Raw genomic sequence first — 12,311 nt, 5'->3', positions numbered from 1 at the left:
TGGGGGAATCCAGACCCCCTAACCACCATACCACTTGCCGGTCCCGACAACCCAATACTTGAATTGATTTTGGTTATTTAACTCTTTATTAGGTTTTTTATTTGTTTGACTTTACTTTAATTAATATAGTGATAATTATTTATTAATTTTATTATTATTATTTTAATTTGCTAAAGGGCATGTGTGTTCACCAGAGAGAAAGAAAGAGAAGAAAAGCGAGAAAGGAAGTCTCCTGATCCAGGACTTGAACCGTAGTCGGCCACATAGGACTCCAGCTCCCCAACCACCGTGCTGCCTGCTGACCCCAGTGATAATTATTTTGATGTTTTCAGTATTACATTTATGAAATTGGATGTAATTATTAGATCAATTAGTTTTGAAAATAAAAGCCATGGGCAATAAGATTTGGGCAGATTGCCTAACTGAGCAGGCTTTAGAGTAAATTCCTTACTCTGCCCCCAATATTTTCAAAACTGGAAATAACAACTACCCTTCTCAAATGGCGTATGTGAATCTAAAGTTCTATACCACTTTTTAAAGCATACCCCAAACTGCAATGTTAATTGAGCATCACATTTGCTCTTATCCTCTTTGTTAATAGTAGTGTTAACAGAGAACAAAATAAAAAGTACAGAATTTATTTTACACTTGATTGTCTTTAAAAGGAGTTGACTATGGGACTAGCAAATGGCATAATGGTTATGTTGCTGGACTACCACATAGTCGACCACGGTTCAGGTCCCAAACCCGGTGGCTTAAACTCATGCCAGTTCTGTCTCTCTGTCCCTCTGGTGAGTACACATGCCCTATAGAAAACATTTCTCTCTTTAAAAAAAAAAGAACGAGAGAGAGAAAAGGAGTTGACTATGGTCCAAGAAAGGAGTGACAAATGTACAGCAATATCTTTTCCTTTGAGAGGTTTTTGCCTTAGGGCATGTGCACTCACTGGAGAAAGAGACAGACAGTGAGAGGGAAAGTGAGAAATCTTCCCCCGGGGGGATGGCTGTGCTGCAATCCCTTTCTCCTTCATTCTCCTCCCAGGATCTTTGGCACACGCAAATGTGCCCAGTAGGACTTTCAAGTCACCACATCTGGAACTCAAATCGAGGTCACCATGGGGCATTCAGTCATGTAACTGCTACGTCATCTGCTGGCCCCTCTTTTTCCTTTATTTGAAGACAGAGTCTCAGCATGTTTCTGCCTCTGTCTCTCTGGTAGCTGGGACTAACCACTGACACTGTGGCTCAGGGCTCTAGGACCCACCAGAAATGAGCCTGAGCGTCCTGTGTGGCCTCAGCATGGTGAGCAGCAGTCTACCCCAGCACCGTCTTTTACACTCTGCTCCTGTAGCAGCTTCCACTGTCCAGTGCAGACGCAAAGCTCGGCCTTCAGAGCTCAAGAATTATGCAGAGGAAGACCCCAGCTCATTTTAGCTATCTTTTAACTATTTCTGGGATACCTAAAAAGGCATTAGGTATTTTGTAAGAAATTAGAAGATCTATGAGAAAACTATTATGAAATTCTCTATTGCCTAAAAATCCACTTTGGTGTTAAATTTTTAATTATACGACTTTCAGGTTTTATACAGAGAATGTTGAAATTCCTCCTTTTCCTCAAGATTTCGAAGTTGCAAAATATAATTCCCTGGAAAAGGTGAGTCTGGTTTCTATTTAGGAAAAAAACACAACTGATGGAGTGTCTTCTGGATGTTTTTCCTGTTTGATCATTTTCTCATTGCCTTGAAAAATTGTGCATATCCCAGATATCATCTACAGTTGGCCCTCCATGTCTGAGGGTTCAGCATTTACGAATTCAACCAACAGGGGATGGAAACTGTGACCTCGGTACTGATCTGCAGTGTGTACTCCGCAGTTAAGCTTACGATGGCTGCGTCTGTACTGAACGTTGTACCGACTCCCCGCCATTATTCCCTAAACAAGAGCAGCACAACTATTTATAGAGCATTTACACTGTATTATACGTAATCTAGAGATTATTTAAAGTATTTAGGTGTGTGTAGGTTATGTGCAAATACTAAATCAATTTACATAAAGGGCTAGAGCCTCCTTAGAATTTGGTATCCATGAGCATCCTGGAACCAGCTCCCTTGCAATACAAGGGATGATTGTATTCATTAATATGTGAGTTCATTTTTCTTTTAAAAAAAAATTCTAGAGGATGCGTGTGCTCCCCAAAGAGAGAAAGAGAGAGAGACAGTGAGAAAGCGACTTTCATGGAGGATGGTTATGCCGCAGTCCCTTTTCCATGTCTCCATCCTTCAGGATTGGGGGCACACGTGAGCATTCATGCCTGCCATGTTTCTCAAGCCACCGTCGACTTTCATGGAGGATGGTTATGCCTCAGTCCCTTTCCCATGTCTCCATCCTTCAGGATTGGAGGCACACGTGAGCGTTCATGCCTGCCATGTTTCTCAAGCCACCGTGTCCGGGACTCGCACCGTGGGGTTAGCCGTGTTGGATCTGGCTGCCTTCACCACCAGGCCACAGAGCTGGCCCCATTTAAAGTTTTATGTTGAACATTTTAAGTGTTTTTGTTATAAAAGTAATGCATGCTTAAAATAAACATTTTAAACAGTATGAAATACAAACATGGCATTGAACATAAAATTCCTCCTCTCTGTAATTAACAATTTCTTGTGTATGGAAAGGTAGATTTAACACTGTTTACACCATGTTGCAGTTCCATCCTTTTGTATTAAATTGATTTCTAAAAAACTTTCCTTTGACAAAGTCCTGCAAGTGGAAATCAACACTAGCTTTCAAAATGATGCTGTATTTGTATCTTATAGATATTTTAATAAAATGTGATTTGAAAATAACATTTCCCTCTATAATGAAATAAACATGAAAAGCAGTACAATATGAACATGTATCTATAGTAAAAATACAGGAGGGAAAAATACCAGGCTATTAATAGTGATTATACACCAATAGTAGGATTTCCGGTGGTTCTATTTTCTTCCTGATACTTTTCTGTATTTTCTACGTTATATCTCTAGATGAACATGTGTTACAGCGTAATTGTAATCCACACTTGCAAATGGCATGTGTAGTGTGTTCTTTTCCTCGAAGAGCTTCTGATAGCATGCCTTGTTTTCCAGGCCGGGGCAGAGGGAGGCCAGGAAGTGGCAGTGGTGGAGCTGCGGTGCTCCCAGGCCCCTGCGGAGTGTCCTTTTCTGATATTTGCACACTTTCTTCTGGCTGACGGCGTGCAGGTAATACTCTTTATGTTGATCCCTGTGTTTATTCACCCCCATTCGTAACTAGTTTCCTTAAAAGGTTAGCCAACCTGCCGACATCTTCATTCTTCCCTGGTGTCTGAGTCAGCTAGGCCTGCCATCACAAACGCCATAGACTGGGGGACAGATACTGAGTTCTCACAGCATCGGAGGCCAGAAGTCCAAGATCGAGGTGCATAGGATTGATTTCTTCCGAGTCCTCCCTCCTTCACTTGCAGATGAGCACCTTCTGTCCTCGCATGGCCTTTCCACTGTACTCGTATCCTAATCTCCTTTGCCTTTTTTTTTTTTTTAGACTTTTGCCATAGTGTGAGTACACTCATGTGAGAAACAGAGAGAGAGAAAGAGAGAGACAGTAGAGGGAAAGTGAGAAATCACCCCCCGGGGGGGATGGCTGAACCACAATCTCTTCTATCTCACTCTCCTCCCTGGATTTCGGGCATGGAGGCACGCACTCCCTGCGTGATTTTCAAGCCTGCCAGGTCTGAGACTTGAACCATTGACAGCTATGTGGGAGTCTAGTGCCTTAATCACCATGCCACCCACTGGACTCCCCAATCTCCTTTTTTTTTTTTTTTTTTTTTTGGGTGTTTGTTCGTTGTTTTTTTTTAGAGGTTTTTGCTATAGGGCGTGTGCGCTCGCCAGACAGACCGAGAGAGACAGAGAGATAGAAAGCGAGAAATCACCCCCCAGGGGGGATGGCCACGTCGCAATCCCTTTTCCTCCATTCTCCTCTCGGGATCTTGGGCACGCACGCACATGCACCTGGCGTGAGTTTTAAGCCACTGGGTCCGGGATGCGAACCGCGGTCGACTACATGGGAGTCCAGCGACATAGCTAACTGCTATCCCTATGCTAACTGCTGGTCCCTCTCCTTTTCTTATAAGGACATCAGGCATAGGGGACAGGGCCTACCCTCATCAGTTCATTTTATTGTAATTACCTCTGTAAAGGCCCTATCTTCAAATACAATCCCATTCTGAGGATTAGGACTTCCACATACGAATTTTGGGAGGACACAGTTCAGCCCACAACACCTGGTAAATAGTTTTGCAAAGCGGAGTTGTGCTTTTCTTTTGGAGTGTGTGAGGTGAGAGCTGTGCCCCCAACTAGCATGGCACAGGGTTCTGCCAGAGGAGCACATTCACTGGGTAGAGGGCATATAGGGTGCCTAGTCTTGTTTCTTAATATTACGCCTCTAAGGCAGTCCACTAACACACTTCATTAGGCACCTGCTATGCACTAAGCACTTGAGTAGGGCCCCCAGATAAAGAACGCTTAATACCCTCACCCTCAGATAGCACCATCAGGAAACAACATGTTCATCATTGCAACCCACGGTTACAGCTCTATTTCTAAAACGTGTATAGAGTATGGGGCCGGCAGGTGGCATAGTGGTTAAGGCACTGGACTCCCACATGGCTGCCCACAATTCAAGTCCCAGACCTGGCAGCTTGCTTTCTTACTTTCCTTCTCTCTCTCTGGTCAACCTCAAATAAACAAACAAACAAATAAATAATGAATGAATGAATGACAATTGATAAAATTAAATAAAATAATTGTTAAAAAAGTGTATAAAGTTATAAAGTATGAGGGCTCACAGAGCACTGGGAACCAAGGCTTTACAGAGGCTGTAACCTTTGCCCTAGGCTGGTATCAAGGGCATAGTGTCCATCTAAAACAATTATGAAACAAAAGTACATTTGGAATTAATACCTAAAGTTCAAATGAAATCACCCACCAGGGCATCATCTTCTCAGCTAGACATTCAGACTTACAGACCTACTGTGGTCCAGGAAACACAGCAGCTGCTGGACACTCAGGAGCTTCTCTGGTGATGGTCCGCACAGCAGTCCACACTGGCTTCAGAAGCGTCTCCTTGCTCCAGCCCAAGGTGTGAGCTCAGGGGCGAGGGAGGGAGACTCACATCAGGGGGGTACAAGATCCACCTGACTCTCTTTTAACATCACTCCACATTCCAGATGCCCTTAAGGGACATACCTAGGTACAAGGAGGGACTTCAAAAAGTTTGTGGAAAATGTACATTATGAAAGAACTACACAGATCTTAAGAACTTTTGCACCAACATAAATCCTACTTTAATTCCATTTTTCTGCAAACTTTTTGAAGTCACCTCATGTTTGAGGCTCCACTTTCAGGGAAGCCCAGAGCTTGGGTTTCCAGCATTCATTCCTTGAACTCCAAATCCCAACACAGTTTATTAATGAATGGCCACTTTTATCTAAGCAATTCTGCCTCGTGTGACAGCTGACACTTCACTTTTATTAGGTTTCCATAGGAACAGAGTTAGTCAATCCAAGTCAAATGTGCCAAGAAAGAGAAATGATTTTGTTAACTTTGTACCCAAAAATGTGTACTGTATTTTGTGGGGGATTTAGTTGTTTAGGAAACGGTAAGTAAAAATCAACAGACCCCTCGCGCTGTGCCTTTAATGTTGTTTGCACGGCCTGGTGACTTTCCTGGCTTCCTCCTTGCTGGAAGCTATCATCTCACTTGCATGTCTGTCTCTAGCGATACCTTTTTTAGGTATTTTCTTTTTTCTTTCTTTCTTTCTTTCTTTCTTTCTTTTTTAGAGAGAGAGAGAGAGATTTTTGCTATAGGGCACACGTGCTCACTGGAGAGAGAGACAGAGAGACAGAAAGTGAGAAATCACGCCCCCAGGGGGATGGCCAGGCCACAATCCCTACCCCCTCCATTCTTCTCTGGGGATTTTGGGCATACACACACATGCATCCAGTGTGAGTTTGAAGCTGCCAGGCCTGGAACTTGAACCGTTGTTGGCTATGTGGGAGTCCAGTGATGTAACCATTATACCATTGCTGCTCCCTCTTAGGTATTTTCTTCTCTTCCCTCTTCTCTTATCTGTTTTTCTGATTTCCAAAGACAATGTGCTATACTTTTTGTTTCTTCATTAAAAAGCACTCTGATGTCATGATGCATAGGTCATCCTGTTCCTTCCAGGGTATCTCCTTCCCTTAGCAAGCCTGAACTTTACAACGCCAGTGAAGAGCTTAGTTATTGTGATAACTGGGTAATTTATAAAGAATGGAGGTTTATTTGGCTCATGATTCTGGTGGCTGGAAAGTCCAACAGCGTGGGGCCAGCATTGCAACATGGCCAACAGAAGGAGAGAGGAAGGCAGGCATGTGTAAAGGGAAAGAAGAGAAAGAGGAAAGAGGTTTCCACTTCCTCTTTGTTCTTACTGTGCTCCCAGACAACTGGAAGGTGCCCACCCATTGAAGGTCTTTTTGTTACAGGTCTCACCACTTCCCAATGCCATTACATTAGGGACCAAAGTACAACACATGAACCCTGGAGGGGGGGGGATCATTAACTAACCCATAGCAGTGCTCCTTCAGGGAGCCTGGTTTGTTGAGAAAAGCCTGTCCTCCTTGACTGAAATGATCCTCACTTAACCAGCAATGAAAGAGCTTCCACAGAGAGGATTTTACAAACCATTTCCATGGACATCTTACAAAATTATCTTAAACTCTATCTTTTTAAGTGGAATGACATGCACTGTGTGTGTGTGTGAAGTTTCAGAGGAGTCCCGCAACCACAAGTCTGAAAGGACAGCTTGTCAGGGTCATAGGTAGTGTGACTTCCTCCTCAGGGGAGATGTGCACCCCAGTAACAGGGGCTTGGCTCACACCTATACTGGGGCACCCAGCAGGGACCAATTCTCCCATATTCTCTGGAGATAATGTTCGGATCACTGCTCATTTCAAGGGCAGGGATTTCCAAGGAGAGCTAGAAATACCACATGCATAGGCGTTTTGGAATGCGAGAGGAATTTATCTTTCCACAGAACCCCTTGCTCTGTACCTTTAATGTTGTCTGAATGACCCAATAACTTTCTTGGCCCGCTCCTTGTCCAAAGCTAACATTTGACTTTGACTATGTGCCTATCTCTATCAATATCTTCTTTCTGAAGTATTTTCATTCTTTCCCATTCCCCCATCTGTTTCTCATTTCCAAAAAGATGGAAAGTCAGACTTCAAAGCCAATCAAAATGGTATGTCAAGTAAGAGTGTGGTCTCGAGTGAATGTTTGAGAGACTCTAATGAACCAAATGTTTCTTCTCTATCTATTGTGCCTGCTCAGGCTTGCCTCCAGGGTTTTAAAATTTTGTGTAGAGGGGCCAGCAGGCGGCATAGTGGTTAAGGCACTGGACTCACACATGGACGAATACAGTTTGAGTCCCAGATCTGGTGGCTTCAAACTCACACAGGGCTCATGTGAGTGTGTGTCCAAAATCCCTAGAGGAGAACGGAGTAGAAGGAATTGTGGTGTGGCTATCCCCCCCAGGGAGTGATTTCTCACTTTCTCTCCATCTGTCTCTTCTCTCTGACAAGCACACGTGTCCTATAGAAGAACATCTTTCTCTCAAAAAAAAAAAAAAAAAAAGTGAAGAACTGAAGATTTAAATCTTGGGAAAAAAAACTGGTTTCTAATCTCCTTCATGGCAGGGACCTGAGGCCTCATTTCTGTTCAGTACATAGTAGGTGTTCAGTAAACACAGAGATGTTAATAAGTTTCTGTTCCTTTGTTATATACTGTAACCCACAGACTAGAAGACAGTTCACTGTGAAGAAAACATCAGCAGATGCAAGTGAATACTACGAAAATTACATTGAAGCGCTGAAGAAACAAGGATTTCTACTAAGAGAACATTTTACCCCTGAAGCGACCCAATTAGCATCTGAAAAGCTGCAAGCAGTAAGATTGATTTACATGTGATATTTTGTATTCCATTTTATTTATTCATGTTTTATTAACATAGAATGTACTGTCTGTGGGGTATAGTGCATTTTTTTTTCAGTACATGATTACAATGTGTAATGCTTGAATCAGAGTAATTAGCATTTCAATTGTTTGTCATTACTTTGTATTGGGCTGACTGAATACTTTTAAGAAAAATATTCTCTTTATTACTAGTTAAAAACAGGCAGGAGAGAAGAGGAGTTAAGAAAAGAAAAGGTGAACCCACAGAAAGAAAGGCGTGGAGGCTCAGTGGGAAGTGATTTCTAGGATGAGCCACAAGTCTCCTTGGTTATTTCAGCAGTGAACTTTCACAGCTTTTTTTTTTGGAGAGGTTTTTGCTATAGGGCGCGTGCACCCGCCAGAAAGACAGAGACAGAGAGACAGAAAGCGAGAAATCACCCCCCAGGGGGGATGGCCATGCCGCAATCCCTTCTCCTCCATTCTCCTCTCGGGATCTTGGGCACACACGCACACATGCCCACAGCGTGAGTTTTAAGCCACCGGGTCCGGGACTCGAACCGCGGTTGGCTACATGGGAGTCCAGCAACATAGCCATAACGCTAACTGCTGGTTCCAGCTTTCACAGCTTTTGAAAGATTCCCTTATAATCTCGGCTGTGAGTCAAGGGTCCTCAACCCTGACTGCATGTGTTTAATGCCACTGACAGAGTAAAGGAACGGCAGGAGGGAAAATAAGATGGGAGAAAAGAGGGTGGGTGGTCAGAGAGGGTGTACAGAGATCATGGAGGGCGAGACCAGCAGAAAAGGAGGCCTAGGACAGCACAGCTGCTTGGCTGAGGGTGACTCTCCTAGGCCAGAATTAAATATTTCTTCTCACGCCTCTGTCAGTCGATCTGTGTTAGTTTTGTTTTTTTAACAGAAGGTAAGACTTTTTATAAAAAGTTTATTTTTGTATTTCTTCCACGAGGAAGAGAGAGACAAGCACCCAAACAGGTCTTCATGCAGCAATCCACCGCCAGTCTCAGCCAGTCCGATCACAGGTACACACATGCCTGGCATGGACAGGGAGGTCTGAGGATGCAAACCCAGGACCTATATCACATCGGTCCAGTTGAATTACCACTGCACCACTGCTTAGCCCCAGGCTAATTTTCAATTCTTTATTTATTATTATTTTTAAAACTTTGACCAGAGAGAGACAGAAAGAGAGAGAGGGAAAGTGAAAAAGCAAGTCACCAGGTCCAGGATTCAAACCATGGTCGGCCGTATGGGAGTCCCATGCCTTAACCACCACGCTGCCTACCAGCCCCACCCAACACTAATTTTATGGAGATTCACTCAGGATGACTTTTGGGTATCTCTTTGTTATTTTTTGTTGCAGTTGCTTTTGGAAGAGGTCATAAATTCAAGCCCTCTGAGCCAAGAGGTGAGCGATTTGGTGGAGATGATTTGGGCAGAAGCTCTGGGTCACCTGGAGCACACGCTTCTCAGGCCGGTGAATGAGATCAGCCTCAATGACGTAAGTCAAGCGTGCTGTTGAAACCGAACCTGACAGATCTGACCCCTGATTTATTAGCTTAAAGGATAACATTTGTATTTGCATGCTGGTCCAGTTGCTCTGGAATTCACTCCTGATTCTCCTTTCTTTGTACCCTGAAAAAAAGAGAACATCAAGCGCTAAAGGGAAAATAAAGAAAACTAGACATTTCTGTCTGTAAAACGTTAGCCACCTGGGCTAATCAAATGTAGGCATTTGATACTGGCCCAATCCTCTGGGCCAAGAGGCTTGCAGGAGGCCCGGGGAACATGAGCAGTCTTGGTCCCCACTTAGATGCCTGGGCCTTAATCCACTTTGCAGTGTCTACTTCTCAGGCTTGTGACGGTCTTCAGAAAGGCAGGGATCCTTCCAACCCACCATCAAAGGCTCTCTCCTTGTGTCATTGCAATTGAAACAGCAAATGAAGATTTCCCCCAGTGTATAACTCATGCAATTGCTCTGTCATGTTAAGATCATGCTGATGGTTTTCTTCTGTAGAATTAAATTCATTTACTTCAGGGAGAAATAGGTGTCTTGGAGTAAAGTCAATAAAGCACTTGTATAATTAGAAATGTGATCTGGGGAACCAGCAGTTGGCCTAATGGCTATGTCACTGGACTCCCACGTAGTCAACCACGGTTCATGTCCCGGACCTGGTGGCTTAAAACTCATGCCGGGCGTGTGTGCATGCATGCTCAAGATCCCGAGAGGAGAATGGAGGAGAAGGGATTGTGGCGTGACCATCCCCCCTGGGGGGTGATTTCTTGCTTCCTGTCTCTGTATCTCTCTGTCTGGCGAGCGCATGCGCCCTGTAGCGAAAACCTCTCCAAAAAAAAAAGAGAAATGTGATCTAGTAGATTTTGTTCCTGGTGAGAGGTGAACATCTTTCTAAAATCCTCATGGGAAAAGCAAGGCTTCTACAGTTGCATTAGTCTTCCTATCTCTGTATATATATATGGATATGGATATACATGCACACACGCACACACACACACACACACACACAGAAAGAGAACTCTGGTTCTTTAGATAAGCTGAGCCTAGTTTCGGAAGAGTGCTTAAGGCATCCCCATCGCAGCTGAGATAGGTTTCCAGTAAGGACCAGTATGTGCTTTATGGCAGCTGTTCAGCAACAGACCGAAAGTTGTGGGCCAGCCCTATAGCACAGCGATTAAGCACTGTGTCTTGGGAGCTGGATCCCACGTGGCCGACCGTGGTTCAAATCCCAGCCCCAGCATCTTGGAAAATATGCTGGGCATGTGTGTGTTCATGACTCAAATACTGACAGGATGGGGAACTGGAGGAGAAAAGCAGGGCGTGGCATGACCACCCCTATCATGTGGTGCTTTCTCTCCCCCCTCTCTTTTTCTCCCTGGCAAGTGCACATGGCCTCTGACAATTTGAAAAAAAGAAAAACCTGAAAGTTGCAGCATGTTCAACATTGTTTTAGGTATTTTTGTATAAGGAGTCTTAAAAAAAATTCATGGAAAATTAGTATTATGATAAAATTGTGCATGGATTTCAATTTTTTGGTGTGTCAGAATAAACTCATAGTTTAATTCCACTTTCCATTAACTCTTTTTTTGGTTTTTGGAGAGGTTTTTGCTATAGGGTGCGTGCACTCGCCAGAAAGACAGAGAGAGACAGAGAGACAGAAAGCAAGAGGGACCAGCAGTTGGCATAATGGCTCTTTGCTGGACTCCCACGTACTCGACCGTGGTTCGAATCCCAGACCCGGTGGCTTTTAACTCACGCCAGGCACGTGTGCATGCATGCCCAAGATCCTGAGAGAAGAACGGAGGAGAAGGGATTGCGGCGTGGCCATCCCATCTGGGGGGTGATTTCTCGCTTTCTATCTCTCTATCTCTCTTTGTCTGTCTGGTGAGCACACGCACCCTATAGCAAAAACCTCTCAAAAAAAAAAAAAGAAAGAAAGAAAGAAAAGAAAAACAAAAACAAAAACAAAAAATCACTCCCCAGGGGGGATGTTCACACAATCTCTTCTCTTTCATTCTCCTATTGGGATCTTGGGCACGCACACACACGCACCCGTCGTGAGTTTAAGCCACCGGGTCCAGGACTTGGGGAGTCCAGCAACATAGCCATTACACCAACTGTTGGTCCCTCCATGAACTTTTTAAAGGCCCGTTATACATGCTTTTTCACTTTTTTTTTTTTTTTGGCTTTAGGGCGCATATGCTCAACAGAGAGACAGAAAGTGAGAAATCATCCCCCAGGGGAGATGGCCACTCCACAGTCCCTTTTCCTCCATTCCCCTCTCAGGATCTTGGGCACACACATACACACATGCCTGGTGTGAGTTGTAAGCCACCAGGTCCAGGACTCAAACTGCGGTGGATTATGTAGGAGTCCAGCGGTGTAACCATTACACCATCTGCTGGTCCCAGCTATTTTCCTTTTTTTTTTTCATGATAATTAAGATTTAATTTTAATGAACATTTATGATCTTCTATTTAAAGGTGACCAAGGCAGAGGGAATTCTCCTTCTAGTAAAGGCAGCACTGAAAAATGGAGAAACAGCAGCACAGTTGCAAAAGCTGATGACTGAGTTCTACAGATTAATACCACACAAAGGTTCAACAACTGAAGAAGTTAACCTGAGACTATTGGCTAAGAAAGAAGACCTCTGCCAGGTAAGCCTCTGAAATAGGAATTGAATTTAAAATGTGTTAGAGGAAGGGCTTTGGAAACCTGATGAATAAGGTAACGCTGAATCACAGAAGTTGTCTCCAGCGCTGTGCTCACAAAT

The 12,311-nt window shown here is 43.9% G+C and overlaps 1 protein-coding gene across 1 annotated transcript in view; it reads left to right on the top strand.

The window, feature by feature from the left end:
- The window catches only part of PARP4 (poly(ADP-ribose) polymerase family member 4), a 115,008-nt gene that overhangs the window by 13,606 nt on the left and 89,091 nt on the right, over positions 1-12,311 (top strand). The window contains exons 5-9 of the mRNA XM_027771130.1: positions 1,578-1,653; positions 3,122-3,235; positions 7,850-7,999; positions 9,386-9,523; positions 12,022-12,195. Of these exons, the coding sequence (XP_027626931.1) occupies positions 1,578-1,653; positions 3,122-3,235; positions 7,850-7,999; positions 9,386-9,523; positions 12,022-12,195 (652 nt within the window). The remainder of the gene's footprint in view (positions 1-1,577; positions 1,654-3,121; positions 3,236-7,849; positions 8,000-9,385; positions 9,524-12,021; positions 12,196-12,311) is intronic.

The sequence above is a fragment of the Tupaia chinensis genome, unplaced genomic scaffold (genome assembly GCF_000334495.1).
Source record: "Tupaia chinensis unplaced genomic scaffold, TupChi_1.0 Scaffold000186_1, whole genome shotgun sequence".
In the NCBI taxonomy this organism is placed as follows: Eukaryota; Metazoa; Chordata; class Mammalia; order Scandentia; family Tupaiidae; genus Tupaia; species Tupaia belangeri.
Note: the sequence above shows the minus strand (reverse complement) of the source record. Positions and strands in the feature narration are given on the sequence as shown.